Genomic DNA, 17,953 nt, shown 5'->3' on the forward strand with positions numbered 1-17,953 from the left:
AACTTTTTAGATTGATTAATATCTAGTTTGCAAGTCATGTAACAACCTAACTATGATGCAATATGTTTTAGTAAAAATACTCTTCAATTAAAAGTCAATTTAAAATTAATGGTCAATACTTATTTGTTAGTCAAGCGACGGCTTTGAAATTATTTTATCATTTGAAGACTAACATTGTTTCAATGAATAGTTTAAGAGAACTAACTCTCCTCGCAAAATAATTCAAAGGAAAATAAAATACTCTTTAACCCTAAACTTATGTAGTGGCGCTGATATTGCCTACAACTTCAAAAGGTTTTGCGTCATAAGCTTCAAGGTTGGCCTTTTCAGCTTCGTTTGCTTTTTCATGCCAATATTGATCAAACTCTAGCATGTCCTTCCCAATAGGTCTCATTCTCTAACACATTTGCATGCAGGGTAGGAATAATAATTACCCAACACAAGAAGAAAACCAAAGAAAGTAAAACCTTGTTTTTGTTTCCTTCTTCCATATCCCCTTTGGCTGAGACTGGTTTGAGATTTAGAATAATGGTCCAACTCTTGAAGTCAAATTCAGATCAAACAATGAAATGCTTCATATTTAAAGGGGAAGGTTTTTGAGTATCATAGAATTAGAATCAACAGTAAATATCTAATTTTTGAACGAATTTGGAAAACCATAAGGCTAAAAGGACGGGTAATGGCTAGTTATTGGGCAAACTAGCTCGGCACACTTCATTGTTATTATTTTTTAATAATTAAGAGTGCTTCATTAGTTTGAAACTAATTTGGCCGATTTTATTCTATTTATAGAAAATATGCATGTCCTTTCATGTCATATATATTCTGCAAGGAAATGGGTGCCGTTGGGTTTGGTTTGCCAAGAAAAGAGGGAACGAAACTTGCTATCCAAATGTTGGAAAAAATTAATAAATAAGATTCAAGTTCATATAAATCATCAATCATCAATTTAAAGTGATATAAAAGTAAATTAAATTTCTTCGTTGCATTTTATTAAATTTGAATGAGTATCTCTTGTTTTTTTAAACTATACATTAACTTACATATAACAGATTTTGCTACATTTTAATCTAATTTTAGTGAAATAAATACTTGTTTTGATCACTAGAGAGTGACTTTTGGTTAACATTCTTGCTGTCGTAAAAATATCATCGTCACATCAAGGACGTTATCTCCAAAAATTGACACAAGTTATTTATTTGTCTGAATTTAATAATAATAGAAAAAGATATTTGACTCAGCTGACTAACCCTCCAACCAGCACACGTCATCCAGCATTCAAGAAAAGATATAAACAGGTGAAAAATCGTAAGAACTAGAATTCTTACAGTGCTTTTATACACCTATACTTTGTGTTCTCTTGTAATAAAAATAGTAACCATTCATGCCACGAATACACTTCAATCATGTTCATATGAATTATGAAATATAAGTACACTATGTATGATACAACTCATTGATGAGTCTGCATTTGGTTTAAATGCCACCATCCTATGCAACCTTCATCATGCTTCTTTAATGGCTCCATGTCTACACATTCTCTGCAATAGCATGGCATGACTTCTCAACTACAAACCATCCCATTACAATAACCTGTGCTAGACAATGTTACATGCAGAGTGGAGATTAGGCAAATCGAGTTGATGACAGGTAAAAATGTTTACATGTCAAAGAGTCCACCTTTGACATGCCTTGACTTGATCTATACTTGATCTAAGAATCATTTTGTACATTGAATTTACTTGAAAAATCTATCAAAAGATACATTTGATGTGATTTGGCCAATACTTATGATGCCTCCCAAATCTTATAGTCTCTTCCCTCAATGGCTGAGGACCATCTTTTAGAGCCATTAGGTGGGTCAAAATGGCCAGGTCCAATCTTCATAGCAATTTTGTCATCAACGATGGCTGCATACACATCCCTGTCTGCCTTACAAATTCGAACCTTGCATTAAAAGAAAGACATTGCATTTCAATATTGTCGATACAACTATGTCAATCTGCAGCTGAATTTCCATCTCAGTTGCATATTCTGAGTTTACTTGAGGAAAAAATGAAGAGAAATGTAATCATGTAACATCAAACCCCAAAAGAAAATTGAAAATGACACGGCGGCATCACTAAAGAAAGCTACAGCCAAAACATGATGTGCATCATAAGCGCACTGCTTAGTTGTCCAATTACATCACCATCTACGAATTATATATATTTTTAAATAATCACTTACACTCTCTTCTTCTAAGTTGACAATCTAAAATTTGAATTGATTTGACATGCTAAGTTTCTTGATCATGCATAGCAGAGAATGTCCACTTACAAGCTAATGTTAAGTATTCAAGGCAGTATTATGATACTTACCGTACTCCTACAGTGGATCTTGTTTCGTTTCCTGAGGGATACAAGTGCTGCTATTTCACTATGATAGTGAGAGAAAATGTGGTCAAAGAACACCGTTGGGGTGCCTGGGTGAGTAAGAATGTAAGCATATCCTTGTATTTCTTTTCCACTGGGAAATCTCCAATGACCCTTTTCAAGAGAATATGAGGGCAAAAGAATATAAGGAAGAAGACAGTTGATACTTTTACCATGTCAAAATATTGCAAAATGGCTATCCCTGTAAAAGAAGTGGAAGGAGAGACTCTATATTGATTTCAAAAATTTATAATTGCAGTATTAGATAACGACAAATCTACATGTAGATAAATACATCTTCGTCACCAGAAGACAATCTGAAGAAAGACAGGTTGTTCAATTTGAAAATTTCCGACAGTATTATAGGTGAAGCAACATTAAAAGAGAGACAGATAAAAGATGGCTTCAAAATTGAAAATCTTCCTTCCCTACTTGGAGTCAATGATGAATTATTTATACATTCCTTCAGTAAAAAATGTCTTCGTGTCAGGATTTTTAAATGGAAAAAGTTCAAACCTGGGTAGAACCAGTGTCATGATTTTCTATAAAGGTAACAGCACGCGAGGGCCACCATCCAACAACACCAGGGGGTTTTCCCTTCTGATCTGATAATCGCCAATATTCACATCTTCCCAAGGCCTATGTGAATCAGAATATATGATAGATACTGTCAGATTTTCCGATGAAAAATTGCAACAGGGAAAAAGCAAAACGGTCAAGTAAAGTTCCTCTAGTTTTTACGAAGCCACACATAAGGTTCCATGTGTTTCGGTTAGAAAATATATCACATAAGAGGCTAAGGTCGTTTACATCAGTACGGTAGCAAATATTTCTGAAATTTTAAAAAGAAATCTGATTTATGACAGGGGAAAATATCAAACAAGAGAACCTTATGAAATGAGTGAGTTAATATTTATACTCGATGGAACACATAACTAGCAATATGGAGCTTCTCCAAACAACTTTCAAAAGCGCCCTATCACTGATGAGAATGGGATTCTTTCAAAAGATATACCATCATTGAAGCAGTTAGAATAGTTCAACAATCCTAGAAACAGAGTATAATGTCTTTACTTACAAAGTTGACAACAAATTCCAAGAGACAGAGATGTTAGGAACAGGAAGTGACCACCCCAAAAATGGGGGACAAAGTCTTAACTCAAAATCTCAGGGCTTGAGTTTATAAGTCATTCCCTTTCATTATACATTAGTTATTAAGTGCAACTTTATTTGATATCTAAAAATGGAAAGAACAAATAGGAGAGGGAGGGTCATATCTTAATGCAACATCTCAAAACTCAAGTTTATAATTTATTTCCCGTTATTATATGTTAGTTAGTAAGCACAACTTTATCTAATTTAAGACTTCCTATATCGACTCAAGTCCACTTATACTTAGACAACCTAACACCAGTATGTTATAAAACTATTAGAAAAAAGAGCTTACAGAATGAAGAATCCCTTTTGTCGTAACATCAAAGGCACCAGCAGTACCATTGGTAGCATTGATCCAGTCAACGATTCTCTGCCTGTGTGCATCTTGATTAGGATCCATTTCACCATATGTATAACTGAGGGAATCCCAGTACTCTCCTACAGCGAAGTAAGGTTCACTTGCATCAATGTAGTCCTTTACATAACCACCCCAAAACCCCCTGACAAAGTCAAGCCTCCATCCATCATACCCTATTTCTTCCCTGACAATACCACAATAATAGGCAAGGATAAATAATTAGAATATGAGCCAAAGTTCAACAGTTCTATAGGCAGGAAGGGGGGAAAAAAGGTTGAACGTGATTTGACATGCAAAAAAATGGCCTGCTCCAAAGCATCCATATCTGCTTTGATATTCAGGTCAGCCTCCTAAAGATGCATATACAATACCAATCAATCTTGTTAGAATAAATAAGAAAAATTGTTAAGATCGATAGATTGTTTGACAAGGAATAACAGTAAATCAGTTGCATGTATGTGTATGTTCAGATACATTGATAGTAGAAACTTATAGCCATCCCCCCTTCCAACAACAAAACAAACCAACTAAAAACAGGAATTAAAAGATAAAATGGAAGTAATAGTGGGCAGTCAACAATATGACATAGAAAATTGTCAAACAATAGAGACACAAGATAGTTCTCCTCATAGACATTATCATTTTTCAAAGATTCTTCAAGTTCAAGGGGAATACCAGCTGGTCAATCTCCATGTAGCATAGAGTTTTTATAGTTTCAACTTTTAGTATAAATATAATATGCCTAGGACAAATTACAAAGTATAGTCAGTCACTAATATCCTGAGATTCATGGTTGTTCTTTTCCCTTGCCGTAGGTTCCTAGGTTAGAATACTATGCATCTTATAACTTTATAGCAGTTAGATATCAAATGCGTAATTACTTTTTCATTCCCTTTAGCTTAGCTTTACCCATCTCCTCAAGTATCATTGTTTCTTGAATTTCTTCCAGTACTGTGCATCCTGAGTCAATAATTTCCATTCAGTGTTCCAAAGCTTATACTAATAAACAATAAGGACATGCACACATTAAGACACATCAAGATGCTCAAAAAGGTATCAATTTCTTATGTTAAGAAACCAACCTAGGTCTTAGTCAGCTATAAGTCAAGCATAATAAGGCACCTGATAGGGACTTGATATTCAGATTAGTAATATTCAGAAAATGGCTATTCGCTTCTTTAAAGGCTAGAAGAAGAAAATGGTTCAAATTTACTAACTGCTCTGATAAAATACTAATACTCTAGCTACATAAAGCTGAACAGTAGGAAAATGACAGGAATAGAAACAGTTCCCTTAGCTTTCAAGAGATAGGGACTCTCCACACAAAACTAGTGTTCTTCCTTGTCTGTTCCCATTGGGACACAACCCTAGGAAACATGAGACCAACCATCAAAACTTGGGCCCACCAGACCCATGAACCTGTTGGGACACAATTACCTCTTCCTCTCTTGACTTATTAGAGGGAGGAAGTTTAGGCCTACTCCTCCAGTACAAAGTTCACATGCCCATTAGGTCCATCACATCCTGTGGGATTTTGTGAGAGAAAATGTGTTCTCATTCATTTCAATACTGAGATACATATTGAATATATATACAACAGGGAAAATAATAACTAAAAAATCCTAATAAATACTAATAAAGGCTATACACTAAAAGGCAATATTTACAATAAATATCAAATATTCTCAAACTCCCACTAAAGTTAGATCATAAATGTTAATCATGCCTAACTTGCTTATGCAATTATCAAATGTAGGTCTAAGTAACCCTTTAGTCAAAAGATTAGCTGCTTGCAACTTTGTAGGCAAAGTATGTCAAACATAGAGTTCCTTCTTCTACTTTTTCTTATGTGTTGAGCCACATTTTGGTATTTGCTCCATCATATCCCATTGATATCCATATTCAAGTATAAAATGTGAAGTTTTTAACATGAACTTTACTAAAATTTAGAAGACTGTTTTAACCTCAATTGATGTAACACATGGAAGATTGTCTTAAGTATCCACCAAAGCCATGTTGGCAATAAAACCAAAACTCTTAATAAGATATCATTAGAATTTTTATAATCTACTTAACCAACAATGGTTGGATCAATCTGAAGGAACTTGATTCCTCTTAGGCAAGGTGGCAGGTTTAAACCTTGTCTATAGAACAAATCACAGTAGAAGAGCTACCTCCAATTAGGATATACAATGCTCAAATCTAACATGGTAGTATTGGGTACCAGAAAATTGTACTTAATAACCTACTTAGGAACTCATTGGGTACATTTCCTCTAATACATAACAATTTGTCCTAATGGATAGGAAGGAGAATCCCAAAGTATTTAAGCAAGATATTGAAAATTAGGATCTGAAATATCAACCTCAACCAGCATAACCATTCTTTTAGATCCTTTCTCACAAATTCCTGTGAATGATCAATGTTTGGAGCAGCATGGAAATTGTCTCCGCTACTCTTGTTTCCCCTACCCTGTATGGAAAATAGGACATCCGTTATATATTCCATATGTACCCAGAAAGATAAAAGTATCAAAGTATTCACATTAACAACAAAAGCATAGATGTTTATAGAAGAGATCAAGCATATCATATTGAGTTCTGAAATGAAAAAGATACTTATAGTACTTCTAGTTGTCTCAATTTTGTATAATAAAGTTTATAATGAAGCCCGCCTAACATGTCAGACAGTTGCTAATGGTCATCTAGGCATAAGAAAACAAATTCCTCCAATTTTATTCAATGCATTGTACAAAGTACAATTATGATTAATTTGAAAGTAGTTTGAAAGCATTATTCATATTGATGCAACATGCCTCCGTTTTGACTGAAACATTAGAGTTAAGAGGCACTTGGAAAAGAACTACACTTCACTAAGTATTTTCCAAATGCGTGCAACTTTTTAGGGAATAGGAAAATGAGAACTTAATATATCTTCTCCTGAAAGCATGTTATGAGTATTAATTTCATCAATACTCGATTTGAGAAAGGAAATTCAATTCAGCTAATTGTGGACAAAAGCAAGAAGGCATTGATACTGAACAGAAGAGCAACTAGCTCCGTGGCTGATAGAATAGAAAAGGTAATGAACTTTTAAATTACTTATTCTATGTCAAGATGAATGCTAAAACTGTGAAAGGGATGAAAATCAAAGTATCCAAAACCATCACAAACAAACCTGAAAATGTGGATCATCAGAAACAACAGCCCGATCATCCCAGTTTAGACGACCTCCAAATATGTTCCAAATGCCATTCTGATTCTTATAGTGGGCACAGCGGTGATTTAAAACAGCATCTCCAAGAACTCTGATCCCAACTTCATGAAATCTTTTCACTAAATCCTTCAGTTCATCAATGCTTCCATATCTGATATATGTAATAAAACAGTCACATGCCATACGCAGAGAGTGATTTTCATGAATATGTATAAAGCTTCTTTAAATTTTTTTTTTCCTTCCCTCATTTTACTAAATCAAATATTGAAGGGGTATTGTTTCCATCCAAGTGAGTGACAAATGATGAACTAAAACATTTGAAATTCAAGCATAGAGCATATGCATTCTGCAAGCAAATTGTCCAACACTGAACCCTCAATTGAAAAATTAAAAGATAGTTGCCATCAATAACTACAAAGAGTACTAACAACATATTAACTCAATACCTGGAATTCAAATTATACAAATCCTTCGGCATGTATCCTTCTGGTGAAACAGATTCTGTAGGTGGCGGTAACCAAACTACAGTAAAACCAAGGGATGCAAGCTCTGCAGCTTTCCCTTCCAGCTCCTTGTACCATCTTCTTGATTTATGAGATTCCCAGTTAAACCCTTGGCATAGTATTTCATACCCTGTGCCTGTTCCTGAGCATATTTTTGGAGGTGGTATCAGGGTTTCTGATTCCACAGCAACCTCAGATTCCACCATAGTTTCCCCTGGAAAGGTTGGAACAGAGCTTCTGAAGATACTATAGGCTTCAGCAGCAAGTCGTTCAATTTCTTGAAGAATGCTTTCTTGTGCTTCTTTGGTTTTTGTCTTTTGACTCCTCTCAGAGGAGATGCCTGTCACCAAATTCCTTATTTCGTTGATTATTTCATCAGTGTATGCAGAGGTAGAAGCCTTTTCACTTGCATCTTCTTTTGCTTCTCTCTGCATGCCTTCTAACTGATCAACTCTCTTTTCAATACATAATCCACTAGAATTTGAAAGAGGAACAAAAAAATCATCCCCCTTTGAATTTAACCAACTATTTTCATTTAGCTTAAGCACATAAAGAAACCCTGAAAATTCTTCCCCCAAGGTAATTAGTACTGAATATCTTCCATTTTCGCTTGGCTGCAGAAGAGGATTGGCAAGTAATTAACTGAAGCTCAAATTTTCAGTTTCAGGAAAAAAGAAGTGAAAAGCGGATAGAATTAAGTATCTATAACAAAAGATTGTTAGATACCACACAATCTAATTCTAGATACATTCATTAAGACACATAAACTTACATCAGTATTTAATAAGAAACAGCATCATTATAAAACATTGATGAAAAGGGGAGTGGGAGGATGTGGAGGATAATAATAATATGCACCACTTTTGTGGCACACATTTGAATACAGTAAATTATCTACAATCTAATGGTACTGGACTTATCTCCAGAAAAGGAAATAAGTTTGAGTCCCAGTTAGAGAGAAATTTAACCCCAAAGGGGGAAAAAATCTACCCTTCAATGAAGATGAACTTTATATACAGAACATAGCACAATGGATTACATCACCCAAAAAATAAAATAGTTTGTCTGAATCTATGGCAAGAAGACACAGGTACATCCAAGACCTATAGTTTAAGACAGAAAAGCATACAGTCAAGATTTTAAGGTTGAATAAGACAATAATTTAATGATACAGTACAACTGAAAATTCAATACCGGTCCCACAAGAAAGTATTTGTGTGACAAATTTAAAAAGAACTTTAATGAATTGCTTCAACTCTTGAGTCATAAAACACGAGAGGGAGAAAAACTTGCAAGGTCTGTACCTGAAATTTAGTTCTCAGAGCCCTGTCTTTAAATACTGCTGTTTCTGGTGGATGAGGAGCAGGTGGAACTTCCCACTTTCTAGCATCATCCCTGCAAACCCCCCAATGAAGGACAATATCTCCAGGAAGATCTGTTTCTAAATATAAAATATTCTTAGCTGTCTCAGAGCACTTTCTGACAGAGATGCTCATGGAGTTATTGACAGGAACCTCTTTTATAACCGGAAGTTCTACATAGAAACCTTCTGGTTGATGGCTTTCTTGTTCAGGAACTCTAGATTGGCTTCTCTTCTCTTGACCTTCATAATGTGTTGAATCTGATTTCAGGAGCATATCAGATAACCTCCCCAAGGCCCCTTTAAGTCAGCATATACCATGAATCATGTCTCAGTTCATTCACCAAAAATTGGTGCTAGGACACAGCTCAAGGGATAAATTAAGCATTATAAAAAATAAATATACATTTGTTGAACGTGATCTCTTAATTAATAATATTTCTAAAAGCTTAATAAATGATAGAGCACAATGGCGTCTTGCAATCCATGTAGCCGACCCCACCTAGTGGGATAAAGGCTTGTTGTTGTTGTTGTTGTTGTATAAAAAATAAATATACATGACAACATCCTTTTCCTTTGTGCCTATTACATTCACGGTGAATGAGCTTTCCAAATGGTAGGTCATAGCACAACAAGGTACTAAAAACCAGGTGATTAAATCGGTCAAGGTCAAGGGTCAAGGTTCAATTGGGGGTCAAACCGGTCATAATAAAATAATATAATTTAAATAAAAATACATTAATTCTTAAAATATTCATTCATATTTAAGACTTAACATATCATATAACATATCACCAATATTTATATGAAATCTAAATACTCATAAAAAAGTACTCCCTCTGTTTCCATATATAAGAGAAAAAAACTATCTTACACAGTTTAAGAAAGTTAGTTAACTATAATAACTATATCTGAAAATAAAACAATTGGACTAAAATAATCTATATTAATCAACATAAGCATGCATTAATTTTTTCTTGCAACTGTAAATTATGAGAGGTGATTTAGGAAATGTGTAATAAATGCTTATTGAAACAGTTGATTTTGCTTATATAAAAAACTAAGTAAAGAGTAGTAGTTTCTCTTACAAATAGAAATGGAGGGAGTAATATATATATGTATATCTATGAAAGTTAAATACATGTTGAACATTAGCTGCCTATGTTGGCTAAAAAGAAAGAACATCAACTACCTATTAATAGAGTTAAATAGGGTGACTGCTACTAGCTGTTTATCATGTTTGATGTACATTAATATTTTTGCAAAAGAAGGCATCAAAACATTTTCCAGGAGAACATAAATGTATCTGTTGGGTTTTGCAATTATATTTTATTTTTTGTCTTTTCTACTCAACTTTTGAAACTTCTACTCTCTTATTCTCAAAGCCTCTTACTCACCTCTTACTCATGCCTCCGTTCTTTTCTTCTTTGATTCATATATCTCTCTTCTATCTTCTCATTACCGCTTCTCCTTCTTCGTGGAGGCATACAGACAGATGAAGGTCACTAGTTAGAGTGACACCCACAAACCCATAGAGCTTGACTGCTCAAAGAGAGCTCACTACTCAAGGACGACGGAAGAGTAGTGCTACAATGGTCATTGGTCAGGGACAAGTGGACCACAAGATGAGAGGCGAGAAGAAATCAAGTGAGTGAAAAGAGACTGAGCACGAAGAGAGGAAGATTGTAGAATTGGAGAGGAAGATGAAAGAAATGAAAAAGTGTAAGGCTTTTGCGTTCCAATAATTTTTTTTCTATCCCTAAAAATTCAATCCGCCTAACCTGTCTAACCCGTGGGGTTGGGGGGGTTGATCCAAGTCAACTGAGTCAACTGGTGACACATTCAAATGCAAAACTGGACTGGCCACACACCCGATTTGCCACTCTAGTCATGTTTTAACAACAATGCAGCACAATATTTGATATTGTATCTGCACATGGAATGGAATAGATAAAGGGTCCTTGTAGGATATAATCAAGACTTAAATCCTTTAATACAATAGTGATCAGCATGATTGGTATCATCATAATTGTTGAAAATTACAATTTACTTTTATTTTATTCCTCGTACATTCTATATATGTTAGCAAATCTGAATAACACACATTACATTTTCTCTCTCCATCTCTCTAAAATTTCATGGTACCAAAGCCTCGGTTTTGAATTTCTTTTCTCTAGAATAATGTTCATCCTCCTCCTCCGTGCGTCTGATTCCTGTTTTGACCCATCGCCATTTAAACTCCGGTCAAGACACATGCACTACCACCATGTTCAGAGGCTATCGATCGGTCCCCAGAGGTTCATCACCATCTGCCATCACACGTGCTCCCACACGCTACCCTTACTTTTCTGCATAGTTCCACCTCACTGGCATGTGAAGGTGCGTTTTGCTACCCTTTGCTTCGTCATGCTTGCCATGGTTGTCTCCTTTTGATCCCAAGGTATGTATGTCTATGTTCCACTCCGTTGCATTTTTCATCTTTCCTTCAACTCTTTTTTTGGTCTATTTCTTCAAAGATGACTTTGTCGGACTCCAAATCTAGTGCTATTACCTCTGTTTTGAGTGGCACTTCTACCATCACCACTAAAAAATTAAGAGGGCCTTCGAATTATAAGTCTTGGGCTGCCTCTGTTTGCCTTTGGTTCAAGGGACAAGGATGCTTGGATCATTTGACCAAGCGAGAAGCTGATATTCTTGAAGATTAGCAACCTGCATGGATTAAAATTGATGCTCAGCTGTGTTCACTGCTATAGAATTCCATTGATCCCGAGTTACTTCCTTTATACCAATCGTTTAAGACCTACTTTGATGTATGGAGTAAGGCTGCCACTTTATACAGTAATGATATCCATCTCTATTACGATGTGATTACCTCTCTTGTTAGTTTAAAACAAGAGGACGTGGATGATACTACTTATGTCAGCCATATTGAGCCTCTTCGCCAAGAATTTTGTTCTCTAATGCTTACTACTTTTGAAGTCCAAGAAAAAGAGTAGGACAAACTATTCAAGGTTCTTACTTTATACTATCTTCATCCTTCTCTTAGTCATCTTGAGGATCAAATTCTTGGTGGATCATCGATTCCTACTCTAGATGGTGTCCTTGCACGAATTGTTCGAGTCTCTCTTAATACTGTGGCTCCTCTCAAACTTGCTGCTTCTATTCTAATTTCTCATAACTCTACTTGTGGCGGAGGTAGACATAGTGCTCCTTGAAAACGCCCTCACTATACTTATTACAACAAGTTGGGACATACTCAAGACCATTGCTACAATCTTCATGCGCGACCTTCTCAAACTACCAATGTTGCTCAGACTTCTAAGCAACACTCGTATGCATTCTTTACTCATACTGATAAGCAGCCATCTAATTCCATTACCTTGAAAGGAGCTAACTATGAAGAGTATCTCCAATTCTAGGCTAATAAGATATCATCTCATGTTGCCTCTGTTGCTCAAATTGGTAATTCTATTGCTTGTCTTGTTCATTCTTCTCTTGGACTATGGGTTATTGACTCAAGTGCTTCCTCTCATATGTCTAGTAATAAGAATCTCTTATCTCATTTTAGTAATTTAGTCTCTCTTCAAGCCATTAATACAACTAGTGGATCTTCTACTACAATTAAAGGAACTGACCAAGCCTCCATTTCTCCTATTAATTTACAATCTATCTTTTATGTTCTTAAGTATCCTTACAATCTTGCTTCTATTGGTCAACTCACTCATGCTTTCTTTCTATGTCATTTTGCAAGATTAGAGTATGGGTTGGATGATTAGAGTCGAGCATGAGTCCCAGGGACTTTACTATTTTACATCTACCATATCACTAGCTGCCTACAATACTATCCCACCAAACCTTGCTCATAGTCATCTTGGCCGCCCTTGTCTTTCCAAACTTCAAAAGATGGTTCCCTTTCTTTCAGCTTTAAAGTCTCTTGATTGTGAGTCATGTCAAACTTGGAAAACAAATTGGGTCTTTGTTTCCTAGTCATATCAACAAATGAGCTAATGCTCTTTTTAAACGTGTTTTCCTCCTATCACTAACTATACTAACAAGTACATTACCTTTACTGATGTCACTTTCTTTAAGACCTCTCCTTATTTTCTCTCCTCCGAGTTTGAACAATCTATGTCTAAGGTCTTTCCTCTTCCTTACCTTGATCCACCCACGATAGATAAACCACCTATCATCCAAACATACCACTGTTGGTCTCATCCTTCCTCTTCAGCGGACCCTAGTGATATACCTGTGGACTTGTCCCCCACTCTAGCAACGGCTCCTACTCAAATTGTACATCCCTTTGATGATGCTCCTATTGCTCTTCATAAGGGTACTCATTCTACTCATAATCCCCATCCTATTTACAATTCTTTGAGCAATCATTGCCTGTCTCCATCACATACTGCTTTTGTGTCTACTTTGGATTCTGTTACCATTCCTAAGAATGTCAATGAGGCACTTTCCCATCCTGGATGGCAATAAGCAATGGTTGATGAGATGTCTGCTCTCTACACTAATCATACTTGGGATTTAGTTACTTTACCTCTTGGAAAATCTTTGGTTGGTTGCAGATGGGTGTTTACTATCAAGTTTGCTCTTGATGGTTTTATTGTTCAGTCAAAAGCCCGATTAGTTGCCAAGGGCTATACCTAGATCTTTGGCCTTGACTATGATGACACTTTTTCACCAGTTGCTGAAATTGCACCTGTTCGCTTACCCTTGGTCCTTGCCGCCATCAATCATTAGACTCTTTATCAGCTTAATATCAAAAATGCTTTTCTCCATGGTGATCTAAAAGAAGAAGTGTATATGGAGCAACCTCCTAGTTTTGTTGCTTAAGAGGGGTTTGGGAACATTTGTAGATTGCGTTAAAACCCTTTATGGACTAAAACAATCTCCTTAAGTATGGTTTAGCAGGTTCAATATGATTCTTCAAGAGTTCTATACTAAAACAATCTCCTCAAGTATGGTTTAGCAGGTTCAATATGATTCTTCAAGAGTATAGAACGATCCATAGTGCTATAGATCACTCTATATTCTATCATCACTCACCAACTTGCAATGCATTTCTCTGGTTGTTTATGCGGATGACATTGCTATTGGAAATGATCAGGATGGGATCTCTAGACTCAAAAATCATTTAATGAAATTCTTTCAAACAAACGATTTGGGTAAACTCAAGTATTTTTTGGGCAATGAGGTATCTCAATCATCAGTTGGAGTTGATATATCACAACAAAAGTGTGCTCTTGGTATTTTGAAAGAGACAAGGATGTTGGATTGTCTACCGATTAATACTCTTATGGATCCAAATGTCAAACTTCTACCAGGACAGGGGGAGCCTCTTGCAAACCCAGAAAGATATTGGAGATTGGTTGAAAAGTTCAATCACCTCACTTTTACTCATCGTGGTATCTCTTTACCTGTAAGTGTGGTAAGTCATTTTTTGAATCTCCATGTGATAGCCACTAGGAAGCTGCAGTTCAAATTCTTAGATACATTAAGGGTTCCCCAGGTCAAGGACTCTTATATGAAGACAAGGGGAATTCTCAAATAATTGGCTATGGTTATAGTGATAAGGATGATTCCCAAGATGATACTTAGATTGTTAGGTATAGTGATGCGGACTAAGCTAGATGACCAATTGATCAACACTCTACTTCAGGGTATTATATGTTTATTGGTGGAAATCTAATTTCTTGAAAGAGTAAGAAACAAAATGTTGTTGCTAGGTCTAGTGCTAAAGCTAAATATTGTGCCATGACCTTAGCTACATGTGAACTTATCTGGTTAAAATAGCATCTTCAGGAATTAAAATATGGGAATATTACAAGAATGGACTTGATCTGTGACAATCAAGCTGCAATGCATATAGCCTCAAATCCAATGTTTCATGAGAGAACTAAACACATTGAGATAGATTGTCATTTTGTGCGAGAAAAGATTCAATTAGAATGTCTTGCTACGAAATATGTTAGCTCCAATGATCAACCAACAGACATATTAACAAAAGCTCTTTGAAGACCTTGAATAAAGTACATTTGTAACAAGCTTGGTGCATATGATCTATACACACTAGCTTGAGGGAAAGTGTTGACAATTATAATTTACTTTTATTTTATTCTCTGGATATTCTATATATATATATATATGTTGGCAGATCTGAATAGCACACATTACATTTTCTCTCTTCATCTCTCTGAAATTTCAATGATGTCATATCAGCAATTAAGAACTAAGGAGCCAAAGCATTTTACTTTCAGAAGCCTACTTTTCTCTATAGTTGGGCAGGAATACTATGAAATTAAGTTACATTTTCAAGGGTGCTCCCTTCTCCCTTTGACATAATAATTAATGGCCATTCACTTGGCCACTGCTTGCTAACATGCATCTTCTCAAGATGTGAATCAAAGAAAGAGAAAAAAACTTTCTTGTATCAAGAACAATGCGATGAGAGCTTATTTATAAAAACAGGAGGCTCCTTTATAGTAAATTCTAATAAAAATAAACCAAATTGCCAAATATATGATTTTATACTAATTATATAATTATATAATTATATATATAATATGATTCTATACTAATTACAATCAACACAGAATATTCTCTAACATAAGAAATCATCAAAGATATTTATGGCAATACACACAAACAGGAATAAAAAAAAAAAAGGACTCTTTCCAAGGATCTACACAATACTCAATAAAACTCAATTAAAGATCAAAAAACAATTCATTAATTAAATTTTAAATGCAAGACAAATTAGAAAGCATTGAAGAAGTAAATAAATCAAGATACATGATCATTACACATACCTGGCCATAAACTAAATCCCCTTTTAGGACCAATTATATTAGCATCCTCCTTGAGGCAGCTGATAAGAGGAACCTTAAAGTCCCTTCCTTTATGTTGATACCAAGCTCCGGTTTCCTCATCCTGCATCAACAAGACCACTCGTAATGGGTAAGGAAATGATTTAACCATAAGGATCACAGAGCATTCATATGTATTATACTAAAAACTAACATCCTGAACTGCTAATTATCGAAAATAAACCTTCAGAACAAAATTAATTGCTGAAATCTGGTTGTTGGGTTTAATATCAATCCTGACTTCATGGAATGTATCTCCTTCAGAAGTTGATGGTGGTGTCTTCATGGGTGTCTCTATTGCATGGTCCTGAAATTCGAAATATTTACTTCCAACTCAAACTTTCCGCATGCCTACAATAAATGGGTGCCATAAATGATCATGAGAAAGCCGTTGCATACCTTGATAGGAACAGAACCAGGGGGTATCATATCACGAGGAGGTTGATCCCACTCACTACAAAACCAAGTTTAAATCACCATGACATAATTTGATCATTCATAATTAGAACTAAAAATTAACTCGTCAATTGATATTAAGATTTGGTGAGTATTGTGGCTATGAAGTAAAATCACAAGATAAAATGGGGACAAAGGGGGGAATGATAGGTAGGTCCCAAAAAATTAAATTAATAACAATTAGGTACCTGTCAAAAATTTTCTAAAAAATGAATCGCAAATATGATTCAAATAGTTATCCGAGTTATAATAAGAGAGTTACATCTGAATATTAAATGCTTATCTGTAATTAAAACTTCTAAATTTACAAATCTCTTTTTTCTTAGAAAATTTTATCCAAGATCTAGCTGTCATTAATTTAATATTTTGGAACCTAAGTTCTATTATCCCAAAAAACAATTTCAAGCGCTTGACACATCAATTATCATACCTTCCGACGTCATCAACAAAGGAAACTCCCCAATGAAGAATCCATTTTCCGGGTACACTGCAACCTACCGTAAGCTCCCAATCATTCAAATCCTTTCGCTGCTCTAATCTTACATAGATCTTTCCCTCTAACTGCAGATTCACCTTATCTATTAACAATAATTTTACCAATGCTTGACACTGAGATATGCTAAATCATTGATGAGGAATCAAAACAAATAAAGACGACTTTAGTTCGACTCGTCAGAAAACGGGGCGAAACAAAAGAATAGCCAATGACTCCAAAAGTTAACAAAATTCAATTGAGCTTATTCAAATTTTTTAACCAAAAAAGAAAAGAAAAGAGAAAAAAGCGCCCAAAAGTTCCTCGTTTTGCCTTTTTTTTTTATAGGAGCGGGGGGAAAGGCAATAGTTAAGATTATGGAAATAAAACATTTCCCCTTCACTTCGTCCGAACCAGACAAGGAAAATTGCTGAAAGGTTTCGAGGAAGACCTTATCAGTTCGGCTGATTGGAAAAGTTTCGTCGAAGAATACAGCAGCTGATTGAAATGACTCAAGTGTAGCTGTATCTGTAGATGCAGCTGCAACAGTTTGAGACGGAGAACTATAGGTTGAACGGAAGTTGCAGAACCGTTTGACATCGGAGACGACAAACTTCGAAGAGCAATTCACAAAGCAAGGCTTACGATTGACTAAAGTTTGTCTACGGCTAGGACAGAACAGTGGCTTCAAGCTAACGGTCGACATGATCGTTTTTTGCAAGAACACGAGGTTGCAGAAAGCAAATTTGGATCACGAATAAGTAGGAGGGTGGACCGACAATTTTAATATGAAACCGATAAATATCTTTCCAATAATTTCCCTCGAGATTGATGAACGTTTTCTTTTTTTCTTTTTCTTTTTCGTCAATGACAATTTTTCTACTTCTTTCCAAGTATATGCATTTCAACGGGATAATGATGATTTTTTATATATATGATTCTTTTTGTGTGATAAGGATAAAGAAACATCAATTTTTTGGCCAACGTAACTGACGTAAGTAAATAACGTGTGAGAGCCAAAAGGCCAAAGCCGAAAAGATGTCCCGGGAAAAGTATGAAGACAAAACTTTTGTTGAGTGAATCATAATTGTTGGTTAGGATGCAATGGATTGGCTTTAAAAAAAAAAAAAAAAAGTTAGGATGCAAT

General features: G+C 35.3%; 1 protein-coding gene across 4 annotated transcripts; it reads right to left on the reverse strand.

Annotated features, from left to right (window-relative positions):
• Positions 1-1,291: 1,291 nt before the first annotated feature.
• Positions 1,292-17,679, reverse strand: LOC129311362 (alpha-amylase 3, chloroplastic). 4 transcript variants are annotated; one of them, XM_054953632.1, is made up of 13 exons: positions 17,258-17,672; positions 16,765-16,895; positions 16,278-16,332; positions 16,063-16,185; positions 15,822-15,942; positions 8,951-9,267; positions 7,590-8,260; positions 7,105-7,294; positions 6,293-6,399; positions 3,862-4,111; positions 2,931-3,053; positions 2,361-2,528; positions 1,292-1,947 (listed from the first exon to the last, which is right to left on the reverse strand). In XM_054953632.1, exons 1-13 carry the CDS (start codon positions 17,510-17,512, stop codon positions 1,789-1,791), a joined length of 2,670 nt encoding a protein of 889 aa, XP_054809607.1. In that variant the 5' UTR covers positions 17,513-17,672; the 3' UTR covers positions 1,292-1,788. The 4 variants fall into 4 exon arrangements, with proteins under 4 accessions (XP_054809607.1, XP_054809606.1, XP_054809609.1 ...); XM_054953631.1 differs by having other exon boundaries at positions 8,951-9,306; XM_054953634.1 differs by having other exon boundaries at positions 8,951-9,306; positions 16,765-16,912; positions 17,258-17,374.
• Positions 17,680-17,953: the final 274 nt, after the last annotated feature.

Source organism: Prosopis cineraria, unplaced genomic scaffold, assembly GCF_029017545.1.
Source record: "Prosopis cineraria cultivar Desert tree isolate PC_DT_omini unplaced genomic scaffold, ASM2901754v1 PC5, whole genome shotgun sequence".
Lineage (NCBI taxonomy): Eukaryota > Viridiplantae > Streptophyta > Magnoliopsida > Fabales > Fabaceae > Prosopis > Prosopis cineraria.

Coding starts and splice junctions, on each gene's coding strand:
- LOC129311362 (XM_054953631.1), bottom strand. CDS start 17,512: ATGTCGACCGTTAGCTTGAAGCCACTGTTCTGTCCTAGCCGTAGACAA. Junction 8,261..8,950: donor CTCTGAGAACTAAATTTCAG/GTACAGACCTTG, acceptor CCTCTTCTGCAG/CCAAGCGAAAATGGAAGATA. Junction 4,112..6,292: donor GAATGGTTATGCTGGTTGAG/GTTGATATTTCA, acceptor TGGTATTGTCAG/GGAAGAAATAGGGTATGATG.